Raw genomic sequence first — 14,324 nt, 5'->3', positions numbered from 1 at the left:
GAATAATAAGTCAATAATGAAATATAAGTAAGCTATCAAAAGATGCTTGTGTTCTACATGAGATGTGTCCTTCTGAAATGCTTCTCTTCTAAAAGTTTCTACTCTATTGAAGCATTGTATCTGGGAGATAGATTTGAACCTTAGGAGACCCAGTGACTTTGGGTGCACCCATGTGTCTCTCTAAGCATTTGCCTCTTAGATCACCCATTTCAAAATCTGGTCCTAAAAATCTGTTTCCATTGCTGTGGCTGCGCTGCATCGAGGCCCTCCAACTGTGATGTCCTAGTTGTTCTCTTTAAATAATTTGTGCCATCTCCTCTCAAGGTTCTGGGTCAAGACCAAATATTCCATCTCACGGCTGGGTTCCCGAGTGTGTACTGAAAGCCTGCTTCAGCTTGGCCAATGTGACTTTGGTGCTTCTCAGCAGTGCTCCCCTCTGTGGCTTTTAAAAAAATACTGTCAACATTTTCCTTCTGAAATAATTTCTCCAAAGTTGCAAATAGAGAATGAAGGCTCTGCACAGCCGCATTGCCTGGATTCTGTAAACGTGAACATCTTCAACAAGCATAGGACAATGATCAAAACCAAAGCATCCAAACCAGTTTAATATTATTGTCTAATCTGTTCATCTAATTTTAATGTCATGGATGGTTCTATTTCACGACTGTGTTCTGGCCTGGGCTTCTAATTCAGGATCCCAGGCCACATTTACCCACCATGTCTCATTAATCTGGACTGATGGTTGATGTCCTAGTTGTTTTTGTTATCACTTGTCTTTGACACTACTGAGTACAACTGGCTTTTTTTTTTGTCAGTGTTCCTCAGTTTGGGTTTGTCTTCTGTTTCCTCTTGACTTAAACCAGGTTATGCAATTGTTGGCAAGAACACAATGAGAGCAGCCCAGTTAGCTGCTTAAAGCTGTGGAATCTGGTTTGCCTAGAACAGAGATAATGGGAGAGTATAAAAAGAAGTTCTTAGATGTGGAATGGAATTTACCTAATCTGAATTAATAGTTCCTTTATGTTTATAGATGTCATCTCTTTCTCTTTCTTGCTTCTATTCCTGCCCAGGTCGGCTCCCAGTAGAAAGAGCTGGCATGGACCACTGAGTCAGGCTCTGTGGTTCTGACCTTCAGCTGACCCCAGGGTTGGTATTGATTGTCCTCATCAGCCAGCTGGGGGTTTGGAGCCCACCATCTGAAGGGGACACAGCCTGGTGTTGAGGACGAGCTATGAATCTTGGCAAGTCACTTAACCATTGTGCACCTGAGTGTCTTCCTCTGTAAAATGGGGCTGCTCTGTGAATTGAATTAGAGTGTGGAAGGTGCTTGGCATAGTGTCTGGTCTACAGAAGAAGGTAACTTACTATGAGCTAAGATTTGCAAGCATAATTATAGCCACCTTCACAATCCCTCACTTTTTTACTGTCAGCAACAAATTGAAATTAAAAAAATTAGACATGTCATGGGCCTGTAGGTTGCTAGTTCAAGGCATTCTGAATTACAATTTTAGATTTATTGAACATGGATAGAGGTTGTGATTTATCTGCTTAAACCACGTATTTTACATACAGACTCAGAATGGGGAAGTCTCACCAAGATTAAGAACCGAACCGGCCAATGAGAGTTAGGACTTGAACTGAGTTCTAAGCATGTGTTAGTGTCTCAGCCTTTCGCTTTTTGTGTCTGCTGCAGTGATTGGTACTCAGAATGGAGGGTGGCATAAGGATCAAGCTGATGAATTCAGGGCTTGCGTCTCCCTCCATTTTCACTGGAGAATAATGAGTGGGGCCGGGGTGGGTATTATTACCGTGGGTTAAGCCACCACTTGGAACATCCACAACCCCTGACAGAGTGGCAGCTTCTAGTCCTGGCCACTCTGCTTCCTGTCTAGCTTCCTGTTAATATGCCTTGGAGGCAGAAGATGATGAGCTAAGTCCCTGGCTCCTGGCTTGCCTGGCCCAGTCCTGGCTATCAAGGGTATTTGGGGGAGTAAATTGGCACATGGAAGATGCTCTTTCTTCACTTCCTCCCTCCTTATTCTCCCTCTCCCTCTTTTTCCCTTTCTCTTCTTTTCTCCCATTTTGTCTTTCAAATAAGTTTAAAAACAAAAAGGAAAGAGGGTGGTCCTGTATTGCAGTTCAGTGTAAGCTGATGGAAACCTTCTCTGCGAGCATTGTCCTGCAGACCATCCTCGGAACAGTGGATATGTTTAGACCACGGTTCAGCTCTTGTAGCTCATGGGAGTTCTGATGTGTACTCCTAACTTAACTTAAGGGGCACACACATTCCCTTTGTCACCCTGCAATGCCTTCTGGGCTCAGTCTTCTCTCATCGCACTGATTCTGTCCCAGGGCTGCTCAAAAACTTTTTCTTCATACCTTGCCCACACCCTTCCCTGCCCCTGCCCTCTGTAGCCTTCCTAATGTTTTCCTATGGAGGTTACCTGCATGTCTTCTCATTTCCCTTGGTTCCTCTGAGTCTGTGGAATCTCTTTCATGCTTCACTTGGTTGAACTGAAACCCAAAGTAGGCAACAATTTGGATGTTTTTTCCTGTGGTGTGGGGCGAGGGCTTGGAGTGGGTAGAGAACCTAAGATGGTCAAGACCAAATTTGGTTTACAGCAATGGGATAAGTAGGTTAGGTTTCAAACACGTGTATTTGAGCAAAATGTTAACCTTCTCTAGTTTTCAACCACAGTCTCCTGGGCTCCCTGCCTTAGTTGGCTTCAAGTTTCCTTGCCCTGATTTTATGATTGTAAATCAACCTCTTACTAAAATGAACTCACTGAACTGAGTGCTCGAGTCTCCAGTCGTAGGACACGTGAGGTCATGTATCGCCTCTAAAGATGGCATCTTTGTGTTCAGCTTCATCCTGAGGGTTTGCTCCGAAACCCCAGGACCTGAGTAAGCAGTCCACTTTGCTATCATCAGAATCCTCAAAAGAACATGGTTCTTCTGGCTAATCAAAGCACAGCAGAACATGCATCTCTCAACGCCAACTTCAACTTGAAGGAGCTGGAGTACATGTTTGGCTTGGCAGTAAAGGTGTCCACCCTCCACATAAGAGAGCCTGGGCTCGAGCCCCAGCTCTGCTCCTTCTCAGCTGCCTTCTGATGTGCACAATGGGAGGCAATGAGTACTTGGATCCCTGTCACCCATGTTGGAGACTCAGACTGAGTTCTGGGATCCCAGCTCAGGCCTGGCTGTTGCAAGCATTTGAGGAGCGGATGGATGGAAGATTCTCCCTGTCTTCCTTCTCTTCTATTCACTTCTCTGTCTTGCCTCTCTCTTTAATTTTCAATAAAAACATTCTGTAATAGGCTTTATTTCTAACATTTCAAGAGCCTGGGAATTAAATGATGGCTTTCTGGCTTTGTATTTTATAATAAATATGTTGTACTGTTACCCTGATGTTGGGGATTAGCTTACTGCCCATAGAGCAGGTGGACCCAGGTTTTGGGGATTTTAGATAAAGTACATCTGCAATGGTGTGGATGAAAGATTGGACGAAGAAAATAACATGACCCTCAGCATTTTTATATTTTTTTAAACCAGAACAACTAAAACCAGATGTTTACATAAAGTTCTGGTTAACTCACCAGAAAAAATAAATAAAAAAAAAGATGAAGGTTGCTGGTGAAAATGACATTCTAAGAAAGTAGTTTCATTTGGAAGCTGGAAGGAGGGCCTATGTGGATCCCAGGAGAGTCGGGCACTCTCCGTCACAACCCTGGATTGCAGGAGTGGGGGTTCAGGTGTTGAGTTTGTTCTTAAAGCAGTGAAGTCATGTTTATTTTGATATGTTGTGGCTTTTAAAAAATTTAAAATATAACTCATACTTCTGAAACATTTGTCTTTTACTTTTCTTCCTATCTATTTTGATTTATCTAAAAATATTGTCTCGATGAGGACTCTTAACATGAGAATTGCCCTCCTAACATGTTGAAGTGCCTGATATGCATTGGATGCACCTATAGCACTGGATCACAGAGCAGGTATATAGCAACTCCTCAGAGTTTCCATTCCCCAGTCCATGACCAGGACCATTCCCCTGCTGCTTCTGTGACTGACTGCTTTGGGTACATCATTTAAGTGGCATCAAGCAGCCTTCTGTCACTGGTTGTTTTCACAGAGCGTTGATTCCAGAACCATCCATGTTGTTGCTAATTATTGGCGGTGTGAGATGATATTTACTAGAGGTTGCCAATATGGTTTGAGGGGAAGCATTCTTTTTGCCAGTGGTGGGTTTTGAGTGCCACAAAGGTATTGAGGTTAGCGAGAAATGACTGCTTTTGTCTAAATTTTCTTCCTGGGAGTGATTTAGTTTCCACAGGCATGTGCTGAGTAAACAGATCCTTCTGGGAAATTTGCTTTCCTGGAGAAAGGCTGAGGGTTTTCCATGGCCCTTCTTGTCCCACCGAGAGTCTCTGGTAGATGGGGCAAAGCTGGCTCATTGCAGCTGCTGTGTTGCAGAGGCAACCCAGAGTGAGATCTGGTGGGGATCTGACAAGTATGACCCCAAATCCCTGGTCCCCGTTTGACAGGTGCACCAACACCCTGGACAAACTAGGCGATTGGCTCAAGTCACATCAGTTCCAGGATCTAAATTCCAGTGCAATCTACTTTATATGTCAGGGAAGAAGATTTTATGAAGCAGCAAAGCAGAGCTCTTATTTTCTATCTCTAAGAAGGAAAGGGCTGTTTTTCTTAAGCACCCAAGCAACTCCATGGGGCTTTGACCTTTTTTTCCTCCTTCAAGCAACTGACCACTTCCCACCTCGGGCTGTTTTTTCTTGGTGAAAGTGGTAGGGTAGGAGACTGACTGGTCTTGACCCCTAAGTCAGAGAATTATTCCCTGAATTAAAGATAGCATCTGCATTTCACATTTTAAAATGCTTTAGAGTCATCAGCAGTGGTTCATGGTGGAGGTATCACAAGAAATGTTTGAGCTCTTTTACGTAAAGATCAAGATGCAAATAGAAGCTGTTTCTTTCATTCCTTCTCTACAGTTTTTGAGAAACATTTTAATATTCCATTCAACTATTTCTTCCATTTTCTCTTTTTCTCTCGCTCTGGTTCTGAAACATAAGTGTAGGCATAAATATGCAGAATGCAGAGAGCTTAGTTTTCCTATGTCTAATAAAGACCTTGGGGAGTAATTGCAATAACCTGGTGTAGGTAGGCAGAGTCCATGCTGCATACTATTGAGTAATATGAGTAACCATGAAACACAAAAAATGGAAAAGGTCTTTGAAATATGTTCTTAAAAAGATAGCCACAAAAGAAAAAGATAGGAAGCACCATCAAAGAAGTTGTCCTAGACAGTGCACATTTTTACATTTTATTCTATTTTAAGGACTGCAAATGCCAGGAAAAGGAACTGTCTTCTAGCACCCATCCATTCATTAGATGAAAATCCGACAGAAGCCAGAGATTTCTGTCAAAATTTGACATATGGGCTTTTCATGGTGAGACCCTCCTCCCAAATCCCTTCTCCTTTTTTGTCTGCAGAGCTGAATTTTAAAGGAAATTGTCTGGACCACAGAGCACAAGAGGGAAGTGCCTATTATCAGTTATCCCTGGTACTTATTGGAGTACCTTATTCTGGTCTTTATAATTCTACAGAAGACTGCTGCATTCATTACGGGTAGAAAAGTGATGTGGATACTACTGGGTCTTGCGAAAGAGGGATATGCTGACATGGAGAGAGACCAGCTCCTAGGTTGTGTTTCTAGAAGAATCCTATTGCTCATTATCCTCTAATATCGTTGACTAGGTAATATTAGGCAAATCCTTAACTTCCCTACATCCAGTTTCTTTCCAGTTTTTAAATGCCAAAACCTTAAAAAAAAATAAGCCCTTGAAATTCAGGAAAGTAAAGGCTGTGTTTGGAAAAAAATAGATCATCCTTAATTTACCAAAATAATGATTTTGGTATATTTTTTTTACTAATCATACATAATTCTTATGTACATCTAGTCTTTTTTTAAACTTCTAAATATTTGGTGGAAATTATACAGTTTAATCTTACATCTGATTTTTTTTTTTTAATCTTGGCAGTATTTTACTCTCCCAAATTAAAATGTAATGAACAGCAGCTATCAGTTTTTGGAGCTTCATACTCTTGGGCACAGATGAGCTCTTCTTGCTTTCTTACAGCCTGTATTGACGAGGGCATTTAACAGTTCTGGGGGGTTGCTTGAGCATCTCATCAAAGAGGAGAAGCAGGGGTAAGGGCCTGCTGTTCACTCACATCTGGGATGAGTCACTGTTCACCAGCTACTGGCTGTGCTCCTACCCAGAGATGGAAGACTGATCTATTGCTATAGAGCATCTTAGATCAGAGACTGGTGCCTGAAGTATCTTTGTTTGACATCCGAGTGGAGTTAGACATCCGAGCGGGTTGATGTTCCAACTCTGTAACTCACTGTGTGTGTAATGCATGGCCAGGTGCTTGGCTTCTTTATGGGTCCTGTTTTCTTCTCAACTCCACCTTTAAATACTGTCATAACTCCTCAATGCTGAGAAAAGTAGTTTTACACATTTCATATTGGGCTGAGTGCTGTGATCAATATGTACATTGTAATGTGTTTCTTCCCTATCCTCCCTACCATGCTTCCCAGAGCTGTCACAATCAATGGCATCTTAGTAGTCAAGAGATAGAGTAACACTTGCCTTACTGCATCTGTTGTTGGCAGGATTAGCTGAAATACATAGATCCTCAGTGATTCAATAGACAGCAGCTATCATTTTATTAATGCAGCTAAAAATCTATTCTTATATTAGAAGAATGTTTATTCTGTATAAAATATTTATTACCAGGCCAGATGTGATGGCTCAGTGGTTAAATCCTCACCTTGCAAGTACCATGATCCCATATTGGCACCAGTTCATATCCTAGTTGCTCCGCTTCCCATCTGGCTCCCTGCTTGTGGTCTAGGAAAGTAGCTGAGGAAGGTCCAAAGCCTTGGAATCCTGCACCCGCGTGGGAGACCCAGAAGAAGCTCCCTTGCTCTTGGCTTTGGATTATCTCAGCTCTGGCCATAGTAGCCATGTGGGGAGTGAACCAGTGGCTGGAAGATTTTTCTGTGTCTTTCCTTCTTTCTGTAAATCTGATTGCCTTTGCAATAAAAACAAATCTTTAAATAAAATAAAATATTTATTATCAACGATTCATTATTTGCAGATCATGTATTTGTTGAAACTGCTGCTTATGAAATTCTTTGACACTGTATTTAAGAGATGGCACAGGGATAGCAAAAAAGTTCAACTCCACCTACCAAGTCCAACCTGTTGACAATGATTGTCAGACGTGCTGTTTCTAGCACTGTGGGGATGATTCTGAGTACAGCCTACTAGAGTGCCAAGACTGATTAGTGGCAGGCTTGGGACGGTGGACTAGCAACACACAGTTTGCTGTCTTTGCATTAAGGTGTCACAAAACATTACTTGGCAATTCATTACACATTAACTAAGTCATGGCTTATCAAACAGGAGTTTTCTCAGACTCTCTCATCAATAGACCATCTCTGGCCAAGGCAGCAGGTTGTAACTCTTCTAGGTAAAACTTGAAACAACCCCGGAAGGCACTTAGTAGACTTGGCATCATCAGAGAGGACAGGGACTGTTGCAATGACCTGACCCCTTGCTCAGCGCTCACTCTGTTCATGTTCACTCATGTTCTGCCTCCTGAGTTCTGAACTCCCCATACCTTAGCTTTGTGAGAACTTTGCTGTTGAGGGAAGAGGGGGAAAGCTTCCCCCTTGGCTCACCCCTTGACCGTTGCTTGTTCCTGCTCTTCCCCGGGGGGTGTAAGGCTCTCAGTGCTGGGCCCTTCTGAGAGAAGGGCCCAAGGGCCCATGGTGTTAACAGAAAGAGACAGCTCATGGTGGTCTTCAGTCTGTTATGCAATTCTCATCTTTTGTGGTTCTGATAGAATAAAATCAACCAGGACAAGAACATTGGAAAAGGCTTAAATGGAAAGCCACATACCATTTTTTGAAATACTCTGGTAGTCCCTGTGGTTGCAGTGGTTCCTTTTTCGTAAACGAAGATAGAGAGATTGTTCTTTAATTCTGAAAGAAATGTATAGGTATATATTTAGTGTCATGATAACTCTGTTATTCAGAGGAAGATGTTTCTGTCATGGTTTTGAAATACATGAAAGTGAATTGAGAAGATCAGATCTCTGCTGATATGTGTTCTCTAATATATCATTGGGAATTTTTATAAGAAACTGTCCAGTGAAATTAATTGTGTCAATGAACCAGCAGATGGAGGATCTTTCTGTCTCGCCTTCTTCCTGTAAAATCTGCCTTTCCAATAAAAGTAAACAAATATTAAAAAACCAAAGGAATCTTGTTGAAAATAGCAAGCCTTTTCCTTTGTGGGAGGATCTTCAGAGTGATTTTTGCACTCTTTTTTTTTTAACCAAGATTTGCATTGAGCAACCATTCCACTTTATCAGCTGTGCTATTTATGACCAGAACATACTTTCTTCTTTTGGTTACTATGAAGCTGTACACTCTTGCTGTCTTTCAGACCCACATTCCCCTTCATGCATTGTAATGGGATTTCTAGTGTGACCGTGACTCCCCAGGATGCTGACTACATTTCCCAGCTTCCCTTGCAGCTGCAAGTAGCACCCTGTCACCACGTTCTGGAGAATGAAATGGAGTTAGGAATATCTAGTGATGATTCCTGATAATATTTAGGGAACAAGTGGAAGTGACTCTTGACCCGTCTTTTCCCCTACTCTGGTGACTGGAATATCAGTGATGCCATTTTGGATTATGGGAAAGGTGTAGGACTGAACAGGAAGAAGGCTGTATTCCTGGGGCGTGGGTGGAATTGACCCCCATATTAGTTATATACTGTATATATGTGAACATGAGAAAGAGCCCTCATGTATTGTTTTATTTAAATCCTCTACATTGCCTCTGGAGCTGAATCAGCTACTAATTGTCAGGCAATCGAGAAACAAATTTGATAACAGTATTAGGCTGTTAAGTATAGATTTTTCAGTCATTTTCTTGGCTCCCCTTTTTACCATTTATGATTTTTCTATTTTCTATTGCCAAGATTTTAATTTGTTGTTTTGCATGATTCTCTATACTTTTATAGGCTTCCTAAATTTCATTTTGAAAAAAAGTCCATACATTAAATCAATTTGTTCAGTGCTGTTCATTGAGCATATTCTGGGCACTTAGGTTCTGTTAGTGAAAGACAAAGATTCTTGTATTGATGATATTTTGTCAGGTAAAGACAGATAAAAAACCTAGCCATCATCAAATTGTAGAGGGTAGACATGCTGGAAGATGATAAATTCTATGAAGGAAAGGGGTAGGAGAAGAGACCCAAGTTGGAGTGACTTAGAGAAGTTTCACTGAGGAGGTGAACTGGGTAGAAACTTGAGGTGGTGAGTATTACAGAAGCAAATGGTAGAATCATTTGTGCACATGAGATTTGCAGTGATCAACAGCAAGTCATTGTGGACACTCCAGTCCATCCAGCCATTAGGTGAATACCATCAAGTAACTTTGACTCACATCACACAGAAAGGAAGACTGGGCTGGCCAAGCACTGCCTGGGCTCCAAATTTGTGAGATATCATAAGCATGCATATGGTTTATACCAATAAAGTTTGGAGTCCTCTGTGACAAAACAGTGACTTCCTAGAATGGATAGCTATAGAAGTCTATCTAGGTTAGGCTCATTTTCCCTGGGAAGTTTGAAGGCTTTGATCCATTGGCCCCCTGCCTCCCAGTGCTAAGCCTGAGACTGTTTCCCATCCTGAGCCTTCTCCTAGTAGCATTTTGTCCCATGTGTTCTCAAGTGTTAGGATGATAGACTTGGTGTGGGTTCACATTTATTCACATTACTAAACAGATAGGTCTTCTCAGCCTTGGTATGTTCATGTCATTCGGGTCTGAGCAATGTGCTTGGATTGTTTCATTGATGAAATCTTCCTTTCTTTTTATTGTCTGTAACTATTATTTGGCTGTTCCTCTAATCTTCTATTTCTAGCTTTCTGTCTTGTTTCTATCCCTTTGTCTTTTATTTCCATTTTCTGGATATTATCTTCAACTTTATCTTTCAGCCTTTATATGCAAATTATCTGCTATCACCAGTATGATTTCCAGGTTGAGCTGTTTTGTGTCACTGGTATAATATGCAAGTTTTACTTTTTTTTCCACTGAATATTCTTTGAATTTGTACATCATATATTGCTTACTAATATAATACCTCATCTTTTTGAAGATACTATTTTTACTTGGTTTTGTAAGTAGGATGTTTGACTCTTAGTCTGTTTCTCTAAGGTTTTTTTTCTCTTTGTTTCCTCAATGTCTTCATGTTGGAGGATTCTCTCAGATAGCCAGTGGTCCTGGGTTGCTGGTTTATGTTTAAACATTGAACATTGAAACTGTACAGTACAAAAACGACTAGGAATGGGCCCTTGAGTGTATTTGCTGAGGGCGGCTTGGACTGTAGGACGAGCTGGCTGGACCTTTCTCAGGGAACTCAGCTGTTAGCCTATTGGGAGCTCTGTACCTGGAATGTTCTGATTCCCCAGGAAAGGGTTTTGCAATCTGCAAAGGACAAACCAAGACACTGTGCTTAGATGGGGTGAAGGCCAGCATTTAGCAGGCTTATGTTTTCTGTAGGATACTCCTCTCATTGCTTATGAAGTTGTCTCCAAGTCTGTAGACTGAGTGTCTCCCAGGCTACAGACCTGTGACTCTCAGATATCCAGAAGAGAAATCTCTAGTCTTAGCTTTGTATAAGGGAGAAGTAAGGGCTGGGACGGGATCTAAGGTACTACCTGCTTCTACTGCAATCTTCCATCTCATATTTCTGTTTCTAGCCTTACCTCCATATCTAGAATTACTCCAAGTGGACAGCTCCCAGGTCTTTGGGGGTGGGGTGGCTATGCACTGTGTATGAGGCTGTTTCTGCTAGCTTAAAATGAAGCCCTCCTGTGTCCAGGAAGTCAGTAGGCTTCCAGAACCTTCTGGCAGTTGGCTTTTCCTGTTCTTTTTGTCCTTGTGGACAAATTCATTTACTGTCATTTGTGAAGGATTCTCAAGAGAAAGTAGATGTTTGTGTTCAATGTGTTATCCTATCAAGATGTCTGAAATGGATCTTTATGTATTATATCATTTGTGCTTCTGCCTTGACTATTATATTTTGTGAAACCAGATAGGAAATGGACATTAGGTCTGAATTCAATACTAAGATAATTTCACGGTCAATAAAGAAGGGTTATTTTCCTTTAGGAAAGTAAAAGTTACCAATATTCTGTCATAAATGCATTTTTGATAATTCTAAAAATGAAATTTTTATACCAGAATATTGTTTTGCTCATGACCTGCTCATGGAGAGCAAATATGATGGGTATTGATATGATAGATACAGCTATTTGTGCTTCTTATTATACGAATAAAGAAACCTTTCCCAATGGCAAATAATTTTGCTTATAGTTTTAACTAGAAATTGTTACTAGGGCTTGGGGATTAACATCTTGTATCAAACACTAGTATCTGGTAATCAAAGATACTACTTCTTTCCCTCTCCGTCCAAATACATTTTCTTCTTTATAAGTTTTAGGAGTTGAATTCTTCATGGAGTTCTTAGGAATCCTTAAACAATAAAGAAGGAACTGATAACAAAATTTGTAGGTGCCTACAAACTGAGATTGTGTGGTAAAGTTATCTGTACACAGTTTCACTTGGATTAGCAGAGTTGATGCTAGATTACCAATCATTATAAAGTTAACCTATGAGAACCTTCTAATTTCATATCCTTCCTCTTTTTTTTTTTTCCATTCCTACTGAAAGTCAGTCTTCCTGGTGTGATCTTTTGTTTGTTTCTTTTTGTTCTGTTGAACATCAAAACCCAGTGGAAGAGGTGAGTGCTTTACTTTCACACTTGGAGTGCATGCCCTGGAGGGATACTTGAAAGCCCCTGAGGACTGGTGTCCCCAACATCAGAAGCCAGCTTGGTGGTACAGCCATATTAATGTCTGAATTTTAGCAGTTCCAGATATCATTCTGAGGATGCTCTAGTTAGATATTGATTTCTAACTATGCAATTCTAAATAGGTACATCTGAAACAGAATGACTGTTGCTTTTTTCAGCATTGGTTCAAGTAGTGCATGTGCACAAGTGCACACACACACACACACACACACACACACTTTCTTAGGGCTGGTTTTATGGCATATAGGATAAAGCACCATCTGTGATGCTGGCATTCCATATGGATGCTGAGTTATGTTCTAGCTGCTAATGAGATGGGGAAAGCAGTGGCAAATAGCCAAGTGTTTGGGCCCTTGCCACATATATGGGAGAGCTGGATGAAGCTCCTGGTTCCTGGTTGTGGTCTGGCTTAGCCATGGCTGATGTGGCCATCTGGAGGGTAAACAAATGGATGAAAGATCTCTCTCCCCACACCTCCCTTTCTCCCTCCCCTTCCCTCCTCCCCTATCTCCCCTTCCCGGCCTCCCCTTCTTTCTCTCTCTCCCTCTGCCTCCCCTTCCTTTTCTCTTCCTCCTTCCCTCTCTCCCTCCTTTCTTTAAGATTTATTTCTTTTGATTGGAAAGGCAGATCAGATTTATAGAAAGAAGGAAAGGGAGAAAGATCTTCCATCCACTGGTTCACTCCTCAAATGGTGACATTGCCCAGAGCTGAGCTGATCCAGAGCCAGAAGCCAGGAGCTTCCTCTGGGTTTCCCACATGGGTGCAGGGTCCCAAGGTTTGGGGCCATCATTTACTGCTTTCCCAGGCCATAGCAGGAAGACAAATGGGAAGCAGAGCAGCTGGCACATGAACTGGCACCCGTATAGGATCTTGGTGCATGTGAAGCGAGGATTTAGCCATTGTGCTGGGCCCATGTAACTTTTACTTTCAAATAGATAAATCACCTTTAAAAAAATCTACTTTCTCTGAGATCCTTCTAATATCTCCAATTTCACTGAAATGAAGTGAAATCAGGAATGGGCCTTAACAGTAATGTAGACAAATTAAAGAGGGTGGTTTACTACTATAAAAGCAGTATTAGTTAGAAGTAGAACCTAGATAGACAGAGCCCCTTTCCACAGGTGGTCAGGAGCTGTTCTTAGGTCCTCCAGACAGGCCAACTATGAGATTGAAACCATGGGGCTAGAGGGTGTTCTAGTGAATGCCTAAGAAGGCAATTCCGGAATCTTTCCAGAGGCATGTCTAGTTTGGGTATGCATTCTGAGCCTTTGTTAAATGAAATCTTAGATACTAAGTCATAAAACATCTGGAGCATGAAAGACTATGAACAGGTGGGTGACAAAGACATGGTAACCTTTGGTGCTGAGGGTTAGGGCAGAGATGTGGTTTGGGACACGATGAGATAGCCAGACAGTCCTTTCCCAGGGATTTTTTCCCTAGGAAGCTTTGAGAAAGTCTGGCTAGTGTTCTCTCCAGCGTGGGTGGAGATTAGGCCAGCAAGGGGCCGAGGATATAGATTAAAGGCCCTTCAAAATATCTTCCAGTCCTTTGATTTGGCCACATCTCAGAGCTCTGTGTTACTACTAACTGTGTCACAGAGCAGCTGCAAAGCAGCCTCTGAGGGCAATAAACATGCAGGTTATGATTCACTGCGTGTTCAGAGAGACGAGCCATGGACCAATTACGCACGGGTGGCTCTGAGTACAGATGGAGTCTTGGGAGTTCAGACATACAAAGATTAGTAGGACAGCATGATCAAATTTGAATTTAAAGCAGCAAAATAGTACTTGGAAATAGGCTTCATGGGCATTGTATTCAATAATTCATGAGCTGCTGAACTCAGGCAAGATTTCCTACCTGTTAAGTTAACCTCTCACTTAAAATTTCTTCCTGTGCTGTTCTCTGAGCTTGGAGCAGTCAGCTCTCTCTCCATCCTGGCATCTCCCAATCCCACATTTGATTCTAGGCTACTGTGGTCATGGTTTGAATATGATTTGTACTCTGAGCTCATGCAATTTAATCTCCAATGTTACTAAGAGGATGGAGGCATCATCTGATTATAGGGGTCAGAGATAATGCCTGTGGAAAGACAGATTGCTCTAGGATGGGGTCCGCACGAGTGGATCCTGGTGGCTTTCTAAGGAGAGATTACACAGATGTATGCACTTCCTGCCCTTTGCCAGATGATCCTCTGTGTTGTGTTGGGATTTGGTCAGCAAGGAAACAGCTGCCAGAGAAAGCACTAGACCTTATACTTCTAGAATCATGGGACAAAGCAAGTCTCTTTAAGGTAGCTACCCCCCCCCCGCCTTTTTATAGTAACTAAACTAAGATATAATGTATTA

At 41.8% G+C, this 14,324-nt stretch overlaps 1 protein-coding gene across 5 annotated transcripts in view; it reads right to left on the bottom strand.

Moving 5' to 3' along the window:
• AOAH (acyloxyacyl hydrolase) overlaps window positions 1-14,324 on the bottom strand; it is a 249,021-nt gene that overhangs the window by 36,793 nt on the left and 197,904 nt on the right. For all 5 annotated transcript variants that reach the window (XM_040964660.1, XM_040964664.1, XM_040964662.1 and 2 more), the window contains one exon: window positions 7,993-8,075. In XM_040964660.1, the coding sequence (XP_040820594.1) occupies window positions 7,993-8,075 (83 nt within the window). The remainder of the gene's footprint in view (window positions 1-7,992; window positions 8,076-14,324) is intronic.

The sequence above is a fragment of the Ochotona curzoniae genome, unplaced genomic scaffold, assembly GCF_017591425.1.
Source record: "Ochotona curzoniae isolate NIBS_2020 unplaced genomic scaffold, NIBS_Ocur_1.0 scaffold_3835, whole genome shotgun sequence".
Classification (NCBI taxonomy): Eukaryota; Metazoa; Chordata; class Mammalia; order Lagomorpha; family Ochotonidae; genus Ochotona; species Ochotona curzoniae.
Note: the sequence above shows the minus strand (reverse complement) of the source record. Positions and strands in the feature narration are given on the sequence as shown.